A 23,485-nucleotide genomic window follows, 5' to 3' on the forward strand; every position below is an offset into this window, starting at 1 on the left:
ATATTATACCGATTCTCTACGGTCTCTTTCAGAAGACTGAAGTAGAGAGAATACTTTCTAATTCATTCTCAAAGGCCAGCATTACTCTAATATCAAAAGCAGACAATGACATTACAAGAAAGAAACTGCATATCAATATCCTTTGTGAACATAAATGCAAACTTCTTCAACAAAACATTAGCAAAATAAATCAAACGTACTGATATGAAAAAAAAATTATACACCTAAACCAAGTGGGACTTATCCCAGATATGAAGGGTTGATTCAAAATTCACAAATCAATTAATGTATTTATCACATCAACAGACTAAAAAAGAAAAACATATGATCATATCAATAGATGTAGAGAAAGCATTTGACAAAATTCAACATTTTTCATCATTAAAATCTCTTGGGAAACTAGAAATATAAAAGACCTTCCACAACTTGATAAAGACGATCTGCAAAGAAATTACATCTTAAATCATATATAATGATAAGAAACTCAAAAATTTCCCACTAAAACCAGGGACAAAACAAGGATGTCCTCTCCTACCACTACTTTTTGACATTCTATTGGAAGTCTTAGCAAATGCAATAAAACAAGAAAAGGAAATAAAAGATATACAGATTAGGAAGGAAGAAATAAAACTGTCTTTGTTCACAGATGACATGATGCTCTATGTAGAATATCTGAAAGAATCACAAAAAGCCACCTGGAACTAATAATTGATTACACCAAATTTGTAGGATACAAGGTTAACATGCAAAAGTCAACTGCTATCCTATACACCAGCAAAAAATAAGTTAAATTTAAAATTAAAAACATAATACAACTTATACCACACCCCAAAAATGAATACTGAGGTATAAATCTAACAAAATATGTATAATATCTTTATGAGGAAAACTACAAAACTCAAAGAACTAAATAAATGGAGAAACATTTCATGTTTATGGACAGGAAGACTCAACACTGTCAAGTACTCAGTTCTTCCCAACTTGATCTATGAATTCAGTGCAATCCCAATGAAAATCCTAGCTAGTTATTTTGTGGATATTGATGAACTGAGTCTAAAGCTTATATGCAGTGGTAAAAGACCCAGGATAGCCAACACAATATTGTTGGAGAAGAACAAAGTTGGAGAACTGACACTACTCAACTTCAAGACTTACAATAAAACTACAGTAATTAAGACAGTGTAATATTGGGAAAAGAATAGACAAACAGATAAATAAAACAAAATAGAGATTCCATAAATAGACCCACATAAATATAGCCAACTGATCTCTGACAAAGAAATAAAGGCAATACAATGGAGCAAAGATAGCCTTTTCAACAAATGGCATTGAAACACTGGCCATCACAGGCGAAAAAAGAAAAAAAAAAAAGAAAAGAATGTTAACTCAGACCTTACATTCTTCAAAAAAATAACTCGAAAATAGATCACAGATCTAAATGTAAAATACAAACCTATAATACTCCTAGAGATAACATAAGACAAAATCTAAATGACCTTGGGTTTGGCAATGACTTTTTAGATAAAACACGAAAGGCATGATCTATAAATAAAAGAATTGCTACATTAGACTTCATTAAAATTAAAAATTCCTGCTCTGCAGAAGAAATGTTAAGAGAATGAAAAGATAAGCCACAGACTGGGAGAACACGTTTGCAAAAGACACATCTGATAAAGGACTTTCATTCAAAGTATACAAAAACTCTTAAAACTCAACAATAAGAAACAATTGGATAAAAAATGGGCCAAAGACCTTAACAGACACCTCATCAAAGATTTACAGATAGCAAATAAACATAGAAATATATTCTCTACATCATACGTCATGAGGGAAATGCAAATTAAAACGACAATGAGATACTACTATACACCTATTAGAATGGCCAAAATCTGGAATACTGACAACACTAAATGCTGACAAGAATGTGAAGTAAAAATAAATCTCATACATTGTTGGTAGAAATACAAAATTGTACAGTGATTTTGGAAGACAGTACAGCAATTTCTTACAAAATAAAAAATACTCTTACCATAAATTCCAGCAACAACACTCCTTGGTATTTCTCAGAAGTGTTTAGAACTTATGGCCACACAAAACCTGCATAAAGATGTTTGTAGCAGCTTTATTCATAATTATCAAAACTTGGGGGAACCAAGATGTCCTTTAACATCTGATGAACGGATATTAAACTATGGTATATCTAGACAATGGACTGTTATTCAATACTTTTAAAAAATGAGCTATCAAGTTATAAAAAGGCATTGGAGGAAGCTTAAATGCATATAACCAAGTGAAAGAAGGCAATCTAAAAAGACTACATACTGTATGATTCCAACTATATGATATTCTAGAAAAGAAAAATTATGGAGACGATAAAATGATCAGTGGTTGTCAGAGGTTGGGGGAGAGAGGGATAAATAGGCATAGCACCAAGGACTTTTAAGGACCAGTGAAACTACTTTATACTATATTATAATGGCAGCTACATATCATTATAAATTTGTCCAAACCCATACAATGTACAACACCAAGAGCGAACCCTAGTATAATTATAGATTCTGGGTGATAATGAGGTGTCAATGTAGGTTTATCAATTATAACAAATGTACCACTGTTTTGTTTAATAATGGGACAGCCTCTGCATATGTCAAGGCAGAGGGTATACAGGAAATCTCTCTACCTTCTCCCCAAATTTGCTGTGAGCTTAAAGGGACCTAGAAGTAAAGTCTATTTTTGAAAAACAGAAAAATAAAAAATCAAGAGAAACTATCAAACTGCTTTTCACAACAGCTCTATCATTTTATGTTTCCACCAGCAATGTATAAATGATCTAGTTTCTCCACAGCCTCATCACTATTTGGTGTTTTTACTAGTTTTTATTATAACCATTATGATAGGTGTGTAGTGTTATCTAAATATGGTTTAATTTTCATTTCTCTATTTGCTAATGATGTTGAACTTCTTTTCATGTGTTTGTTTGTGATCTGCATTTCCTTATTAGTGATATACCTCTTCATACATTTTGCTCATTTATAATTATATTGCTTTTTGTTTACTCGAGCTTTGAGATGTCTTTATATTCCTACATACTAATTCTTTGCTTGGATAATTAGTTTGCAAATATTTTTCTCTTAGTTTGTAGATCATCTTTTCATCCTCTTAGCAAATACTTTCTGTAAAGCCAGTGTTGTTAATTTTAATGAAGTCAAAATGATTATTTCTTCTGGATTGAGCTTCTGGTGTCAAGTCCAAGACCTCTTTTCTTAGATCCTGAAGATCTTCCTCTATGTTTTTTGTTTTGTTTTGTTTTCTTACTAAAAGTTTTATAGTTTCACATTTTACACCTAAGTTCATGAACTATTGCAGTAATTTTCTTACAAGGTATAGGGAAAGTTTCATTTTTTTGTTATGGATGTCCACTTGCTTCAGCACAGCTTGCTGAAAAGTCTATCCTTCCTCCATTGAATTGCTTTGGCAACTTTTAAAAAAATTATATTGTGAGTGTATTCCAGGGTTTTTATTATGTGTCGTTGAGGTACTAATCCCTCTACTAATACCACACAGTCTTGGTTAAAGTAGCTATGGGAAATGTCTTGAGCTTTCCTGTGACGAGCAAGTGGAACGAGGAACGTGGACGTCGGGCTTCTGGTTTTCATCTTGAAGACACCTTTAACTGCAAAGATGGTCAATGCACCAAAAACCCGAATGACTTTCTGTAAGAAATGTGGAAAGCATCAGCCTCACAAAGTGATCCAGTATAAGAAGGGAAAAAATCCCCTGTATGCCCAGGGAAAAAGGCTCTATGATCAGAAGCAGAGTGGCTATGGTGGGAAAACAAAGCCAATTTTCTGGAAGAAGGCTAAAAGCACAAAGAAGATCGTGCTGAGGCTTGAATGTGTTGAGCCCAACTGCAGATCCAAGAGGATGCTGGCCATTAAGAGTGGCAACATTTTGAACTCGGAGGAGATAAGAAGAGAAAGAGCCAAGTGATCCAGTTCTAAGCTTTGGGAATCTTTTGTTCTTCTATTTTTAAGAGGAAAATGTGGAAGCTGTAGAAAAAATTGTATGAGAATAAATACAGTGATAGTCTTAAAAAAAGAAGTTTTGAAACTGGGTATAGTAATTCCTCCAGATTTATTTTTAAAATGTGTTTACTATAGTTCCTTTACGTTTCCATAAAATCTGTGCAATAATCCTTATTTTTTTTTTTTTTTTTTTTTTGCGGTACGCAGGCCTATCATTGTTGTGGCCTCTCCCCTTGTGGAGCACAGGCTCTGGATGCGCAGGCTCTGCGGCCATGGCTCACGGGCCCAGCTGCTCCACGGCATGTGGGATCTTCCCGGACCGGGACACGAACCCATGTCCCCTGCATCGGCAGGCGGACTCTCAACCACCACCAGGGCAGCCCTGCAATAATCCTTTTTTATATTAACAATGCATCTTGATGGGATTTTGGTAGAGATTTTGTTAGACCTATATATAAATTTGGGGAGAATTAGCATCTTTATTATGTTGAGTTTTCCCATCCATGAGCACAGTATGACTCCATTTATGTAGATCTTCTTTAACTCCTTTCATCAGTATTTTGTAATTTTAGGCCTGCAGATTCTGTACGTGTTTTTCCATTTATACCTAAGTACTTTATTTTATTTTGAGCAATTGTAAATTGTTTTTGTTTCTACATGTTTATTGTTAGTATAAAGAACTGCTATATTGATTTTTGCATGATGATCTTCTATATTACAATCATACTCAACTCATTTATTAGTTATAGATTTTTATGGTTTCCTTGGAGTTTTCTATGTAGACATTCATTTCATCTACAAGTAGGTCAGCTTTATTTATTCATCTCTAATCAATATACCTGTTATTTCCTTTCCTTGCCTTATTGTACTGACAATAACTTCCAGTAATTGTTAGATAAAGGTAGTGATACTGGATTTTTTTGCCTTGCTCTTGATATTAGGTGAAAAACACTCAGTCATTCACAGTTAAGGGTTTTATTAGTTGTAAGTTTTTGGTAGATGTTCTTCAAGTAGACGAAGTCCCTTCCTCTACCCCATTCCTAGTTGGAAGAGTTGTTGCATGTTGTCAAATGTTATTTCATAATTAGTTGATAAGATCGTGTGATTTTTCTTCTTTAGCCTGCTGATATAGTGCATTGCATTAATTGACATTTGAACGCTGAACCAGACTTATGTACCTGGAATAAATTCCAGCTGATCAGACTCAGTAATTATTTTTATTCATTTCTAGATTAGATTTGCTAATATTTTGTTGAGGATGTTTACATCTAAGTTCACCATATGTAGAATTTATGGTTGACATTCCTTTTTTTTCAGTACATAAAAATTGGCCTTCATAGTTTCAGATGAGAAATCTGATTTAATCAATTTGAGTTGTTGTCACTCTATACATCTATTTAGGCATCCAAGAGATGAGATGAAAAACCCATCCAAAATTTAGATTTGGAGACTGATGGTGCCAAACATGCACCAAGGAGGTAAGAAAAGGTTTATTCCTCTCATAATGACATTTTCCAGAAAGAGCATACAGGTTCCCAAGCAAATCCAGATATCACTTGAAGTAGCAGGAAAAGGAGACTGACTTAGATTTCCTAGTGGTTAGGGGCATCAACTTAAGTACCAGTTCCTGCATGTAGTCAGGGAGTGGAAACTCAGCCCCTCGTTGGAAACCCCCACCCCCATAGACCTACATCACAGTTAAGAGAGGAAGGCAGAATGCAAACTACCCCCACTTTCCACCACAATGTTTCACCTTATCGATGGCAAAAAGATTGAGACTCAGCTCTTCACCAGGCCCCACTCATGTGTTGGGGATTCAAAGAAACAGTGGGAAGCAGAATACTAACTAGCAATACCTGACACCTTAGATTGCCTTATTTCAAGCAGTTTCCTCTGTCAGAAATCTCTCTCCCTTATATTCACCTGGACTGCTTTACTTATACCCACCAATAAGTGTTGTTTGAATTTTCAAGTTGAGAAAATTACTGTCTTGAGAGTCTCATGGCATTTGTACCTTATGATGTAATTTTTTTCTCTTTGTATGTTGGTTCTTCCATAGACTATATATTCCTCAAAAGTAGTTTCTCTAGCCATAGCCCATACTAAGTCCTCACTATTGAACTAAACTGAATGATTATAAACATTATATAAAATTTGCTATTATTTCTTTTAAAGTTGTATAAAATAAGTTTATGTAAATTAGAAAAACTAAGATGTGGGGTAAAAACAGGTGTTATTAATATAACCATTTCCCCTTAATTAGTTTATCCCTGAGTATGAACCAATTATCACCAAGTGAGGAGATTCTTCCCTGTCCCTTTCTCAGAAGAGGAAGTGCAGGACAATACAGTCTGGAGCAGATTATGAACATTATTTTAGAGCAGACTTGAGGGAAAATGAGGGAAGTGATGGGAATAAAAATCAAAGGAGGTATACTTTTTGGTGGCTGTCTCTAGGAATGGAAAATTAAACATATTTTATAAATCTTTAATAAAAAATCAGGTTTCAGTTAAAATATTCTTATATTACTCCTCAAATTCACTCCTCTGCAACTAGTTTTATTTCTAACCAAAAAAAGTCTTATGTGACTAAAACTTGAAATTGGTGTCAACCCATCAACAAAGTCAGATCATTACAATTCTTTTACAATGAGGAATTCATGCTGCTGCCAGTTTCTTGGATCTGAGATTCAAAGGCAGAAATATAAAACTGCTGCTGCACTTGACTGGATTACAAAATAAGCAGCACAGTTAGCCTGGATGTCAGAAACTTTAAAGTGCTGGAGGAAAAAAGGCATTCCTTCAGGGGTTGCTCCAGGAACTTAGTCTGGGATCTGCCAAGCATCAGCAACAGAAAGAACTTGTGCTTGTTCTAGGGAAATTATAGGGAAAGTCTCAAATCCCGACTCCCCTGCTTACCATCATGATATTTAAATTCTCAGCCTTAGTGTCTTCCACAGGATTAGGAGGGTACTTTGCCAATTTGCTGATTTCCTATGCTTGCAGCTATTGATAGTATCTACAGAACATGACTTAAACATTCTTTAATCAAATTATTAGTGTTTATTTCTGCATTATGAATATTTACTGCTTAGTAAAGTACATTTTTATTTTGTGGGTTTGCTTTGTTTGTGTGATAATATATATATTAACTTATAATATATATTACATATATATTAACGTAGCTCTTTTTCTGAAATTGTATATTTCTACATCCGTTTGACAACATGGTGAATAACATGGCCACAAAACATGATGAGTTGATTTGGTTAATTATAATATTGGTTTCTTATTTGCTCTGTCATTTACTACTTCAGATAAATAAGGAAAAAAATAAAAGGTGTTTAACTTTTTAAGCACAGCAGCTTGCAGTGCCATTTGTAACAACTAAATATACCTAAATCCCAATAGTAAATTTGAAATTAGAGTCTACACAAACTATCCTTTTAAATTTAATATGCCAACCATTTTAATTTCATAAGTAAATCAAGTATATAAGATATAATTTTTATACTTCAAATCTAACAAAATGACTAGATCTACAAAGGAAATTAAGATATATTACTTTTTTCCTATTTCAACCCAGTTCTTTAAAAATGTAATTTCTCCAAAAATTCAGAATTTCCACCTGTGCTGGTGGTTAAACTCTGAAGTGAGCCTTGTGTTTGCAGAGACTCCTCAGAAATGTGCTGTGTTGGTCAGTGTGGGCACTGGATTTCAGGGGACATCACAGACAGGGTTGAGAGGGTGCTTTGCCACCTTGCTGAGTGCCTACACCTGCCACTAGTACCTATAGGGCATGACTTCAGCATTGTTTATCAAATTATTTGTGTTCATTTATGCATTATGAACACATACTGCTTAGTAATGTACATTTTTTGTTTTGTGGGTTAGCTTTGTTTGTGTGAGGGGTATAGTCTCTAAAAGTTATGCAGAAATAGGTGCTAAATATGCTTTCCTAACACTTAAGTGCAATTATGTGGCAACTTAAAGGTATGTCGATATAGATGAATATATAAAATGCATTTTGAAACTTGTGCTCCTTGTACTGTATACAGAAGTAGAAACATGGGTGCACCTGAAACTTATATAATGTTACAAACCAATGTGACCTCAATAAAAAATAAATTTAAAAAACAAGGTACTTAAATGATAACTGAGGGTAGAATAATATAAAATAATAAACAGTGGTTACACAACTTACCATAGTTTGGGAAAAGTCTTTGTAAAGTTTAACCTGAGATCCATAGCATAAAGACTTTTTCAGACAGAAAGCTAGCAGTGAAGGCAAGCTTGGTGAGAAAGGAACGGACAAAGATGAGAAACTGAAAGAAGGCCACAGTGGCCAGAACATACATGGAAGAGAGAGTAGAAAGAAACAAATTTGAAAGGCATGAAGGGGCCTGATTATGTACAGTCTGATAGGCCACAGTAAGGACTTTGTATTTGTAATTGGGTGACATCATACAAGTGGAATGTATTGAAAAAATTTTTAAGGAGAATAATGTTGTCTAATTCATAATCTAAAAAGATTACTCTGATGCTATGTTTAAAAAAGGATTTAAATAAGGGCAAGATTTAAAGATGAGACTGGTTAGCAGGAAAGATATACTTTAAGCAGTTCGGATTCAAATAGTCATAGTGTATGCAACAACATGGATAGACCTAGAGATTATCATACTAAGTGAAGTAAGTCACAGAGAGAAAGACAAGTATCATATGAATCACTTATAAGTGGAATCTTAAAAAAATGATACAAATGAACTTATTTACAAAACAGAACCAGACTCACAGACTTCAAAAACAAACATATGGTTACCAAATGGGAGGGATAAATTAGGAGTTTGGGATTAACATATACACACTACTGTATATAAAATAATCAACAAGGACCTACTGTATAGCACAGGGAACTCTACTCACTATTCTATAATAACCTATATGGGAAAGAAATCTGAAAAAGAATGAATATATGTATATGTAAAACTGAATCACTTAGCTGTATACCAGAAACTAACACAACAGTGTAGATCAACTATATTCCAATATAAAATAAAAATTAAATTTAAAAAATTAAAAAAAATAGTCATAGTGTAGACAGAGAAAAATGAAAAAGCACAAGATATATTTAGAATAGGAGTGGCAGATTGATTGACTCGGGAGACTGACGAACACACTAAAGTTGCCAGCGTGAGCATCTTGGTGGGTGGTTTTAACGATTACTGAAGCAAGGAAATCCCAGAAGAGGATCAGCTTTCTTGAATGAAATCAAGAGTTCCTTTTGGAAAATATTATTTGATATATCTATGAAGCATCCATTTGAAAATGTCAAGCAGTCCAGTAACTATATGAGTCTAAAGGTCAGGGGAGAACTGTACAGCAACAAAGATATTATGACTTATTAACATAAACACATACTGCAACCTCTGTTCTGCCCACTCCTTGTAGATAAGCGTTCAAAAGTCAAATCTGAAATGTATGAATTTTTCACGTGTTGATGAGGAAAAGTCAGAAGGAATTATGAGTACCACTCCTCAAGATAATCACAATGGATTTCCTTCTGGCGTTATGTTCTCAATAAGTTCTCAAATTAGAAGTCTGCTCCTAATATCTTAATGCTCTCTAAACTAACAGTTGTATTCATAGAATGAAATAAATAATAGAAAATTCAAAGAAGGTACAACAATTCTGGTAGACATCTATATTTATCAGCTACATTGACTTTAGAGTAATATAAAGGCACATGCAATGCTAAATTTAATATAAGCCTAATTCTTAGGTCAATATTTGACTACTGGATTTAGTCACCAGCTACCAGAGTGATATCATATATTTACAGGAAGGACATCCCTTACCGTTAACCTGTCTTGCCACATGACTAACAGTGAGATCATGTTACATGAAACCATTATGTTTGAAACATCTGAGTCAGTAGTATCACTGTTTTGATAATTCTTACATCAGTCATCATTCTGCTTCCAGAACCTTTTACAATGTCTGACACATAGTAGAACATCACTGTTGAATGAATACATAAAGGTGCCCTAAATTCATGAATAGCAAAATTTAGATCTAAAATTAGCAAATTAACTAGGAAGTTTGTATTGCTCTACATTTGCTTCTCCTATTTTTTCTTTTCTTTTTTTTTCCTTTTTGTTCTCTCTTGAGCTGCATGAAAACTACTCTCTTAGTTTTGCTTTTGTTTCTGCAAAAGCACACTTACTGCTTTCTGTAGGAATAATAGAAAAATTAGCCTCCAGGTGTTTGTGCTTTTTTCCAGTTTTCTTGTAATTGAGTTCTAGCTTCATACTGTTGTGGTTGGAAAAAATGCTTGATAATGATTTCAATGTTAAATTTTTGAGACTTGTTTTGTGGCCTACCATATAATTTATCCTGGAGAATGTTCTATGTGAACTTGAAAAGAATGTGTATTTTGCTGTTTTGTGATGGTGTTCTGTATATATGCTAAGTGAAATATGCTAGACAGAGAAAGACAAATCCCATGTGATTTCACTTATATGTGGAATCTAAAAAACAAAACAAATGAACAAACAAAAAACAAAACAGAAACAGACTCATAGAGACAGAGAACAAACTGGTGGTTGCCAGAGGGGAGAGAGGGTGGGGAATTAATGAAATAAGGGAAGGGGATTAAGAGGTACAAACACAAAATAAATGTCATGGGGATGTAATGTACAGCATAGGGAAGATAGTCAATAATATTATAATTACTTTTATGGTGACAGATGGTTACTATGCTTAGTGTGGTAATCAATTCATAATGTATATAAATATCAAATCACTGTGTTGTATATAATATAATATATATATAATATTATATATATTATATATATAATATTGAAACTAATATAATGTATATATAATATTGTATATCAACTATACTTCAATAAAAAAGGAAAAGGAAAAGGAAAGAGAAAAATTACCATGTGTCAGACATTGTTCTAATTACTTTAACTGTATTCTATGATGTCTTTGAGTCCTTGGAGGTAGTTGTCATGATTATCTGCCTCTTACCAAGCACAAATCACATAGATAATAAATCTGTAGAGTTAGGATGGCAGTATCTCCTATTTCTTCTTCTCTCTAGGATTCTACAGGGTTTCTATTTTTAACTGTAAGCTTTGTTTCTGAGGGGGGTCACCCTTGTGTCTCCATAGCTTAATGGTCAGCCATTTGGCAGATGTTGTGCTCAAAACTCTTGAACTTCCTCTCTCCGATGATCAATCTGTGTGTGGACTGGTGAGGGCATTCAAAGATCAGCCAATTCCCAAATCTTTTTTAAACTGAATTCCTACTGGGCTGCCTCATGTGCCTTGTTTCCTAGACAGTCAGTTATGCATGGAGAGCTTATCTAACTAATCTATGTCTCCCAATAAATTCTAGCTGGTCCACCATTCACCCCAAACAGGACTGCAGTCTCAGGCTATCAAAAATGTTCTTCTCCTTCATTTGTTTCCTGCTGCATTCGCCATTTTCATCTAAAAATCTTGTGTTTTCACATTCTGCACAAAATTGAGTCCACCTCCTCTGTCAGCACAGCCACAAGTTTATGCAGACAGCCCCAAGCTGATAAATTAACATTTCTCACCAACTAAGAGTGGGAGTAGGGAAGGAATAGAGCAACAGGTTAAAAGGCTAAAGACTCCCATTTTTCTTACCTGAAACTGTAGCAATTTTTCAAGAACAAATGATTCTCAGTTTCTCTTCTGCCTTTGATCATTTTCCCAGTTTCCAGGCTTTTTGGGGAGCAATTCTGTGTTGTGTTCTGTGTGTGTGCACAGGATCAGCAACCTATTCACTCTGCATAGGTGGGAGTCCTACTTTGGTGTTTACTGTTTTTTAAATACAGCTGAAATATCCACATAGCATCTTTATAGAAAGCACTCAGTGCATTTCCTCTCAAAATGAAAAGCCCTGTATTAGCATTTTTTAAAAACCTCATTTCAAATGAGTAAAAATTCTCCCAAGGGAAAAACACTGTATGTTTTTATCAATTTAGCAAAACACAAAACAGATTTGTCATGTTTAAACCATATTTTTAGTCATCTTTCTAGTCGGTGCTATTAAGTATAGCTATTAAGTTATTAGCTATCCTGACAGTTTTCAATAGTTGTACAATATTATTCGTTCTCTCAGACTATAGGATTTGAATAGAATAAATTCACTGTTATGAAAAAGGTCATATTTTGACAAGTTCAAATTATATTCGATATCATTGATTTTAATTCCACTTTAATTTTAATTCTACTAATTCTGTATTTATGACCAAGTTAAGGCTATCCAGCTATAAAAATGGATTATCAACTTAACAAAGAGTATTTTTAATCAGAAGGGAAACATTTTACTCCATTAAAGAACAAATTATTTGAAGCCTATGAATACCTTAGAGCAAATAATTGTATATATTTCATATGCTAATTATAAATAATCTTTAATGATTCATTAAAGCTGGTTTTTAGACATCTTAATGGGCCACACTATGTTGCCCCAACATATTACTCTTTTGATCTGAATATAAGAAGCTATTTTATTATGGACTATACCTACCAAAAATAAGAATTATTAGATTTACTGTTAATATTTACATCACGTCTATAATAAAGACAATCACTGAGTTTTCAAAACACTATGTCAACTCTAAGCAGATTGGTGTTCAAAATTAACTATCTAGCCTTTGAGGGTGTTTTGGTACACTTTCTCTATGTTCCCAGAGTATCTATGCATGTATCTCATAATTAATTATATCCAATGAGCAACAGTGCCAAACACCTAGAAAGCATGCAATAATTATTGAAAGGGGGGAGACCTTCAAGGTGGTGGAGGAGTAAGACATGGAGATCACCTTCCTCCCACAAATACATCAGAAATACATCTACATGTGGAACAACAACTACAAAACACATACTGAATGCTGGCAGAAGACCTCAGAATTCCCAAAAGGCAAGAAAATCCCCATGTACCTGGGTAGGGCAAAAGTAAAAAGAAAAAACAGAGACAAAAGAATAGGAATGGTCCCTGCACTGCTGGGAGGGAGCTGTGAAGGAAGAAAAGTTTCCACACACTAGGAAGCCCCTTCACCAGCAGAGACAAGGGGTGGCAGGGGGCAAGCTTCCGAGCCACGGAGGAGAGCACAGCAACAGGGTTGCAGAGGGCAAAGCAGAGAGATTTCCACACAGAGGATAGGTGCCGACCAGCACTCACCAGCCTGAGAGGCTTGTCTGCTCACCTGTCGGGATGGGCGGGGCTAGAAGCTGGGAGCTGAGGCTCAGGCTCTGGAGGGAAGATCACAGGGAGATGACTGGAGTTGGCTGCATGAACACAGCCTGAAGGGGGCTAGTGTATCACAGCTAGCTGGGAGAGAGTCCGGGACAAAGTCTGGAGCTGCCAAAGAGGCAAGAGACCTTTGTCTCGGGGTGCACGAGGAGAGGGGTTTCCTTCCCTGTGTGCCCACACAAGGCAGATTACCACCTAAGCAAGCTCCAGCGATGGGTGTGAGCTGCAGCTATCAGATCGGACCCCAGAGACAGGCATGAAACACTAACAATACTGCCTCTGCCACCAAGAATCCTGTGTGCAAGCACAGGTCACTACTCACACCCCCCAGCTTCCACTCCCAGGAACCTGTGAAGCATGCTACTGCCAGTGTCCTGAGATCCAGGGACAACATCCCCAGGAGAACACACAGCACACCTCAGGCTGTTGTAATGTCACACTGGCCTCTGCCGCTGCAGGCTCACCCCACATCCCATCTCCCCAGCCTGAGTGAGCAAGACAGCCCTAAGCAGCCGTTGCTTTAACCCTCTCCTGTCTGGGTGGGGAACAGATGCCTGAGGGCCTACACACAGAGGTGGGGTCAAAACCAAAGCTGAACCCCAGGAGTTGTGTGAACAAAGAAAAGAAAGAGAAATTACTCCCAGCACCATCAGGAGCAGTGGATTAAAAACTCACAATCAACTTGATAAACCCTGCATCTGTGGAATACCTGAATAGATAATGAGTGCTCCCAAAATTGAGGCAGTAGACTTTGGGAGCAACTGTAGACTTGAGGTTTGCTTTCTGTGACTAATTTGTTTCTGATTTTTAAGTTTATCTTCATTTAGTTTTTAGTGCTTGTTATCATAAGTGGTTTTGTTTATTGGTTAAGTTGCTCTCTTCTTTTTTTATTTATTTTTAATTTATTTTTATTTTATAATACATTTTTCCTTTTTTTTCTTCCTTTTCTTCTGAGACATGTGGTGGGAGGGTCTTGGTGCTCAGGCCAGGTGTCAGGCCTGAGCCTCTGAGGTGGGAGAGCTGACTCCAGGATACTGGACCACAAGAGACCTCCCAGCCCAACATAATATCAGTCAGCAAGACATCTCCCCAGAGATCTCCTTCTCAACACTAATACCCAGCCCCACCCAACGGCAAGCAAGTTCCAGTGCTGGAAGCCCCATGCCAAACAACTAGCAAGACAGGAACACAATCCAACCCATTAGAGGAGAGGCTGACTAAAATCATATTAAGTTCACAGATACCCCAAAACACAACACCAGACATGGCCCTGCACACCAGAGAGACAAGATCCAAACCCACCCATCAGAACACGGGCAGGAGTACTCTCCACCAGGAAGCCTAAAGAAGCCACTGATCCAACCTCAACTACTGGGGGCAGACACCAAAAACAATGGGAACTACAAACCTTCAGTCTGTGAAAAGGAGGCCCCAAACACAGTAAGTTAAACAGAATGAGAAGACACAGAGATATGTAACAGATGAAGGAGCGAGATAAAAAAAAAAAACCCAGACTGAAGAAATGAAGAGGAAATAGGCAGTCTACCTGAAAAAGAATTCAGAGTAATGATAGTAAAGATGATCCAAAATCTTGAAAATAGAATGGAGAAAATACAAGAAATGTTTAATAAGGACCTAGAAGAACTAAAGAGCAAACAAACAATGATGAACAACACAATAAAGGAAAGTAAAAATTCTCTAGAAGGAAACAATAGCAGAATAACTGAGTCAGAAGAATGGATAAGTGACCTGGAAGATAAAATAGTGGAAATAACTGCTGCAGAGCAGAATACAGAAAAAAGAATGAGAAGAATTGAGGAAAGTCTCAGAGACTTTTGGGACATTAAACACACCAAGATTTGAATTATAGGGGTCCCAGAAGAAGAAGAGAAAAAGAGTCTGAGAAAATATTTGAAGAGATTATAGTTGAAAACTTCCCTAATATGGGAAAGGAGGTACTCAGTCAAGTCCAGGAAGGGAAGAGAGTCCCAAACAGGAAATACCCAAGGAGAAACATGCCAACACACATATTAATCAAACTATCAAAAACAAAATACAAAGAAAATATACTGAAAGCTGCAAGGGAAAAGCAACAAATAACATACAAGGGAATCCCCATAATTATAACAACTGATCTTTCAGTAGAAACTCTGCAAGCCAGAAGGGAGTGGCAGGACATATTTAAAGTGAAAAAAGGTAAAAACCTACAACCAAGATTACTCTATCCAGGAAGGATATCATTCAGTATCATTGCAGAAATTCAAAACTTTACAGACAAGCAAAAGTTAAGATAATTCAGCACCACCAAACCAGCTTTACAACAAATGCTAAAGGAACTCTTCTACACAGGAAACACAAGAGAAGGAAAACACCTACAAAAACAAACCGGAAACAATTAAGAAAATGGTAATAGGAACATACATATCGATAATTTCCTTAAATGTAAATGGATTAAATACTCTAACCAAAAGACACAAACTGGCTGAATGGATACAAATACAAGACCCATATATATGCTGTCTACAAGAGACCCACCTCACACTTAGGGACACATATAGACTGAAAGTGAAGGGATGAAAAAAGATATTCCATGCAAATGGAAATCAAAAGAAAACTGGAGTAGCAATTCTCATACCAGACAAAATAGATTTTAAAATAAAGACTATTATAAGAGACAAAGGACACTACATAATGATCAAGGGATTGATCCAAGAAGAAGATATAACAATTGTAAATATTTATGCACCCAACGTAAGAGCATCTCAATACATAAGGCAAAGGCTAACAGCCATAAAAGGGGAAATAGCAACACAATGATAGTAGGGGATTGTAACATCCCACTTTCACCAATGGACAGATCATCCAAAATGAAAATAAATAAGGAAACACAAGGTTTAAATGACACATTAGACAACATGGACTTAATTGATATTTATATGACATTCCCTCCAGAAACAACAAAAAACACTTTCTTCTCAAGAGCTCATGGAACATTCTCCAGAATAGATCATATCTTGAGTCACAAATCAAGCCTTGATAAATGTAAGAAAATTGAAATCATATCAGGTATCTTATCTGACCACAACGCAATGAGACTAGTTATCAGTTACAGGAAAAAACTGTAAAAATTACATACACATGGGGGCTAAACAATACGCTACTTAATAACCAGGATATCACTGAAGAAATCAAAGACGAACTCAAAAAATACCTAGAAACAAATGACAATGAAAATACGACGACCAACACCTATGGGATGCAGCCAAAACAGTTCTAAGAAGGAAGTTTATAGCTATACAATCCTACCTCAAGAAACAAAAAACATCTCAAATAAACAACCTAACCTTACACCTAAAGCAGTTAGAGAAAGAAGAACAAAAACACCCCAAAAATAGCAGAAGGAAAGAAATCATAAAGATCAGATCAGAAACAAATGATAGAGAAATGAAGGAAACAATAGCGAAGATCAATAAAAGTAAAAGCTGGTTCTTTGAGAAGATAAACAAAATTCTTACCCATTAGCTAAACTCATCAGGAAAAAAAGGGAGAAGACTCAAATCAACAGAATTATAAATGAAAAGGGAGAATTAACAACTGTCATGGCAGAAATAAAAAGGATCATGATAGATTACGACAACCAACTATATGTCAATAAAATACACAACCTGGAAGAGAGGGACAAATTCTTCGAAAAGCACAACCTTCCGAGACTGAACCAGGAAGAAATAGAAATTTTGAGCAGAACAATCACAAGCACTGAAATTGAAATTGTGATTAAAATCTTCCAACAAACAAAATCCCAGAACCAGATAGTTTCACAGGTGAATTCTATCAAACATTTAGAGAAGAGCTAACACCTACACTTCTCAAACTCTTCCAAAAGATAGCAGAGAGACGAACACTCCCAAACTCATTCTACAAGGCCATTATCACCCTGATACCAAAACCAGACAAAGATGTCACAAAAAAAGAAAATCACAGGCCAATATCATTGATGAACATAGTTGCAAAAATCCTCAATACAATACTAGCAAACCAAATCCAGCAGCACATTAAAAGGATCATACACCATGAACAAGTGTGGTTTATCCCAAGAATGCAAGGATTCTTCAGTATACGCAAATCAATCAATGTGATACACCCCATTAACAAATTGAAGGAGAAAAAGCATATGACCATCTCAATAGATGCAGAAAAATCTTTTGACAGGGCTTCCCTGGTGGCGCAGTGGTTGAGAGTCCGCCTGCTGATGCAGGGGACACGGGTTCGTGCCCCGGTCCGGGAAGATCCCACATGCCACGGAGCAGCTGGGTCCGTGAGCTACAGCCACTGGGCCTGCGCATCCAGAGCCTGTGCTCCGCAACGGGAGAGGCCACAACAGTGAGAGGCCCACGTATCGCAAAAAAAAAAAAAAAAGAAAAAAAAAAAAGAAAAATCTTTTGACAAAGTTCAACACCCATTTATGATAAAATCTCTCCAGAAAGTAGTCATAGAGGGAACGTACCTCAACATAATAAAGGCCATATATGACAAAACCATAGCCAATATCATCCTCAATGGTGAAAAACTGAAACCATATCTAAGATCAGAAACAAGACAAGGTTGTCCACTCTCACCACTATAATTCAACATAGTTTTGGAAGTTTTACCCACGGGAATAAGAGAAGAAAAAGAAGTAAAAGGAATCCAAATTGAAAAAGAAGTAAAACTTTCACTCTTTGCAAATTATATGATAGTATATATAGAGAATCCTAAAGATGTTACCAGAAAACTATAAGAGCTAATCAATTAATTTGGTAAAGTAGCAGGATACAAAATTAATGCACAGAAATCTCTTGCATTTTTATACACTAACAACTAAAAATGTGAAAGAGAAATAAAGGAAACACTCCCATTTACCATTGCAACAAAAAGAAGAAAATGCCTAGTAATAAATCTATGTAAGGAGGCAAAAGACCTGTACTCAGAAAACTATAAGACACTGATGAAAGAAATTAAAGATGATACAAACAGATGGAAGGATATACCATGTTCTTGAGTTGGAAGAATCAACAAAATGACTACATTACTCAAAGCAATCTACAGATTCAATGCAATCCCTATCAAACTACCAATGGCATTTTTCACAGAACTAGAACAAAACATTTCACAATTTGTATGGAAATACAAAAGACCCAGATAGCCAGATCAATCTTGAGAAAAAAAAAAAAAAAACAGAGCTGGAGGAATCAGGCTCCCTGGCTACAGACTATACTACAGAGCTACAGTAATCAAGACAGTGTGGTACTGGCACAAAAACAGAAAGATACCTCAATGGAACAGAATAGAAAACCGAGAGATAAAGCCACACATATATGGTCATCTTATCTTTGATAAAGGAGGCAAGAGTATACAATGGAGAAAAGACAGCTTCTTCAATAAGTAGTGCTGGGGAAAATGGACAGCTACATGTAAAAGAATGAAATTAGAACACTTCCTAACAATCATACACAAAAATAAACTCAAAATGGATTAAAGACCTGAATGTAAGGCCAGACACTGTAAAACTCTTAGAGGAAAACATAGGCAGAACACTCTATGACATAAATCACAGCAAGATCCTTTTTGACCCACCTCCTAGAGAAATGGAAATAAAAACAAAAATAAACAAATGGGACCTAATGAAACTTAAAGGCTTTTGCACAGCACAGGAAAACATAAAAAAATACCAAAAGAAAACCCTCAGAATGGGAGAAAATATTTGCAAATGGTGCAACTGATGAAGGATGAATTTCCAAAATATGCAACCAGCTCATGCAGCTCAATATCAAAGAAACAACCAAACGAATCGAAAAATGGGCAAGAGACCTAAATAGACAGTGCTCCAAAGAAGTTATACAGACTTCCAACAAACATATGAAAGGATGCTCAACATCACTAGTGGTTACAGAAATACAAATCAAAACCACAATGAGGTACCATCTCACACTGGTCAGAATGGGCATCATCAGAAAATCTGCAAACATCAAATGTTGGAGAGGGTGTGGAGAAAAGGGAACCCTCTTGCACTGTTGGGGGGAATGTAAATTGATATAGCCACTATGGAGAACAGTACAGAGATTCCTAAAAAACTAAAAATAGAACTGCCATATGACCCAGCAATCCCACTACTGGGCATATAACCTGAGAAAACCATAGTTCAAAAAGAGACATTTACCACAATGTTCACTGAAGCACTATTTACAATAGCCAGGACATGGAGCACCCTAAGTGTCCATCGACAGATGAATGGACAAAGAAAATGTGGCACATATATACAATGGAATATTACTCAGCAGTAAAATGAAAGGAAACTGAGGTATTTGTAGTGAGGTGGATGGACCTAGAATCTGTCATACAGAGTGAAGTAAGTCAGAAAGAGAAAAACATATACCATGTGCTAACATATGTATATGGAATCAAAAAAAGTAATAATGGCTCTGATGATCCTAGGGGCAGGACAGGAATAAAGACGCAGATGAAGAGAACGGACTTGAGCACACGGGGAGGGGGAAGGGTAATCTGGAACGATGTGTGAGAGTAGCATTGACTTATATACACTACCAAATGTAAAATAGATAGCTAGTGCAAAGCAGCTGCATAGCACAGGGCGATCAGCTCAGTGCTTTGTGACCACCTAGAGGGCTGGGATAGGGAGGGTGGGAGGGAGATGCAAGAGGTAGGGCATATGGGGATATATGTATACATATAGCTGATTCACTTTGCTATACAGCAGAAACTAACACACCATTGTAAAGAAATTATACTCCAATAAAGTTGCTAAAAAAATTACTGAATGAATGAGTAAAACTCTCTGAGCTTTTTTTCTTCATCTTCAAAATGGCTATAATATCAATCTGAATATTCAGTGTGGTTACTCTTTTATGTGGGCCTCTCACCATTGTGGCCTCTCCCGTTGCAGAGCACAGGCTCCGGACACGCAGGCTCAGTGGCCATGGCTCATGGGCCCAGCTGCTCTGTGGCATGTAGGATCTTCCAGACCTGGGCACAAACCCGTGTCCCCTGCATCGGCAGGCGGACTCTCAACCAATGGGCCACCAGGGAAGCCCTGTTGTAAGATTTTTAATGGCAGTTTCAATTTCATTACTTGTGATTGGTCTGTTCATATATTCTATTTCTTCCTGGTTCAGTCTTGGAATGTTATACCTTTCTAAAACTTTGTCCATTTCTTCCAGTTTGTCCATTTTATTGGCAAACAGTTGCTTGTAATAATCTCTTAGGATGCTTTGTATTTCTGTGGTGTCTGTTGTAACTTCTCCTTTTCCATTTCTAATTTTATTGATTTGAGTCCTCTCTTTTTCTTGATGAGTCTGGCTAATGGTTGATCAATTTTGTTTATCTTCTCAAAGAACCAGCTTTTAGTTTTATTGATCTTTGCTATTGTTTTCTTTGTTTCTATTTCATTTATTTCTGATCTGATCTTGATGCTTTCTTTCCCTCTGCTGACTTTGGGTTTTGTTTGTTCTTCCCCTAGTCCCTTTAGGCGTAAGGTTAGATTGTTTATTTGAGATTTTTCTTGTTTCTTGAGGTAGGCTTGTATAGCTCTAAACTTCCCTCTTAAAACTGCTTTTGCTGCCTCACATAGATTTCAGATCGTCGTGTTTTCATTGTCATTTGTCTCTAGGTATTTTTTGATTTCCTCTTTGATTTCTTTAGTGATCTCTTGGTTATTTAGTAACATATTGTTTAGCCTCCATGTGTTTGTGTTTTTTACATATTTTTCCGTGTAACTGATTTCTGATCTCAGAGCGTTGTGGTCAGAAAAGATGCTTGATTTTTTTTCAATTTTCTTTAATTTGCTGGGGCTTAATTTGTGACCCAAGATGTGATCTATCCTGGAGAATGTTTCACGTGCACATGAGAAGAAAGTGTAATCTGCTGTTTTTGGATGGAATGTCCTATAAATATCAATTAAATCTATCTGCTCTATTGTGTCATTTAAAGCTTCTGTTTCCTTATTTATTTTCATTTTGGATGAGCTGTCCATTGGTGTTAGTGAGGTGTTCAAGTCCCCCACTATTATTATGTTACCATCAATTTCCTCTTTTATAGCTGTTAGCAGTTGCGTTATGTATTGTGGTGCTCCTATGTTGGGTGCACGTATATTTATAATTGCTATATCTTCTTCTTGGATTGATCCCTTGATCATTATGTAGTGTCCTTGTCTCTTGTAACATTCTTTATTTTAAAGTCTCTTTTGTCTGATATAAGTATAGCTAATCCAGCTTTCTTTTGATTTCCATTTGCATGGAATATCTTTTTCCATGCCCTCACTTTCAGTCTGTATGTATTCCTAAATCCGAAGTGGGTCTCGTGTAGACAGCATATATATGGGTCTTCTTTTTGTATCAATTCAGCGAGCCTGTGTCTTTTGGTTGGAGCATTTAATCCATTCACGTTTAAGGTAATTATCAATATGTATGCTCCTGTGACCATTTTCTTAATTGTTTTGGGTTTGTTTTCATAGGTCCTTTTCTTCTCCTGTGTTTCCCACTTAGAAAAGTTCCTTTAACATTTGTTGTAAAGCTGGTTTGGTGGTGCTGAATTCTCTTAGCTTTTGCTTGTCTGTAAAGCTTTTGAGTTCTCCTTCAAATCTCAATGAGATCCTTGCTGGGTAGAGTAATCTTGGTTGTAGGTTCTTCCTTTTCATCAGTTTAAGTATATCATGCCACTCCCTCCTGGCTTGTAGAGTTTCTGCTGAGAAATCAGCTGTTAACCTTATGGGAGTTCCCTTGTATGTTATTTGTCATTTTTCCCTTGCTGCTTTCAATAATTTTTCTTTGTCTTTAATTTTTGCCAATTTGATTACTATGTGTCTCGGCATGTTTCTCCTTGGGTTTATCCTGTATAGGACTCGCTGCACTTCCTGACTTGGGTGACTATTTCCTTTCCCATGTTAGGGAAGTTTTCTCCTATAATCTCTTCAAATATTTTCTCTGGTCCTTCCTCTCTCTCTTCTCCTTCTGGGACCCCTATAATGCGAATGTTGTTGCATTTGTTTTCCCAGAGGTTTCTTAGGCTGTCTTCATTTCTTTTCATTCTTTTTTCTTTATTCTGTTCCACAGCAGTAAATTTCACCATTCTGTCTTCCACCTCAGTTATTCTGTTCTTCTGCCTCAGTTATTCTGCTATTGATTCCTTCTAGTGTAGTTTTCATTTCAGTTATTGTATTGTTCATCTATGTTTGTTTGTTCTTTAATCCTTCTAGGTTTTGTTAAACATTTCTTGTGTCTTCTTGATCTTTGCCTCCATTCTTTTTCCAAGGTCCTGCATCATCTTCACTATCATTATTCTGAATTCTTTTTCTGGAAGGTTGCCTATCTCCACTTCATTTAGTTGTTTTTCTGGGGTTTTATCTTGTTCCTGCATCTTGTCCATAGCCCTCTGCTTTTTCATCTTGTCTATCTTTCTGTGAAGGTGGTTTTTGTTCCACAGGCTGCAGGATTGTAGTTCTTGCTTCTGCTGTCTGCCCTCTGGTGGATGAGGCTATCTAAGTGGCTTGATGGGAGAGACTGGTGATGGGTAAGCTGACTGTTGCTCTGGTGGGCAGAGCTCAGTAAAACTTGAATCTGCTTGTCTGCTGATGGGTGTGTCTTGGTTCCCTCCCTGTTGGTTGTTTGGCCTGAGATGACCCAACACTGGAGCCTACCAGGGCTCTTTGGTGGACTAATGGTGGATTCTTGGAGGGCTCATGCTAAGGAGTACTTCCCAGAACTTCTGCAGCCAGTGTCCTTGTCCTCATGGTGGGAGACAGTCACCCCCCACCTCTGCAGGAGACCCTCCAACACTAGCGGGTAAGTCTGGTTCAGTCTCCTATGGGGTCACTGCTCCTTCCCCTTGGTCCTTATGTGCATACTACTTTGTGTGTGCCCTCCAAGAGTGGAGGCTCTGTTTCCCCCAGTCCTGTCAAAATCCTGCAATCAAATCCTGCTAGCCTTCGAAGTCTGATTCTCTAGGAATTCCTCCTCCCTTTGCTGGACCCCCAGGTTGGGAAGCCTGATGTGGGGCTCAGAACCTTCACTTCAGTGGGTGAACTTCTAAGTGTTTTCCAGTCTATGAGTCACCCACCCTGCAGTTATGGGATTTGATTTTACTGTGATTGCGCCCCTCTTACCGTCTCATTGTGGC

General features: G+C 36.7%; 1 protein-coding gene across 1 annotated transcript; it reads left to right on the forward strand.

The window, feature by feature from the left end:
• Window positions 1–3,681: 3,681 nt before the first annotated feature.
• LOC136124589 (large ribosomal subunit protein eL42-like) lies at window positions 3,682–3,990 on the forward strand. Its single transcript, XM_065879352.1, has one exon. The coding sequence runs from the start codon at window positions 3,682–3,684 to the stop codon at window positions 3,988–3,990; it is 309 nt and encodes a 102-aa protein (XP_065735424.1).
• Window positions 3,991–23,485: the final 19,495 nt, after the last annotated feature.

The sequence above is a fragment of the Phocoena phocoena genome, chromosome 6 (assembly GCF_963924675.1).
Source record: "Phocoena phocoena chromosome 6, mPhoPho1.1, whole genome shotgun sequence".
Lineage (NCBI taxonomy): Eukaryota > Metazoa > Chordata > Mammalia > Artiodactyla > Phocoenidae > Phocoena > Phocoena phocoena.

Excerpts from the sequence above, each read along its gene's own strand:
- LOC136124589 (XM_065879352.1), top strand. The coding sequence starts at position 3,682 with ATGGTCAATGCACCAAAAACCCGAATGACTTTCTGTAAGAAATGTGGA.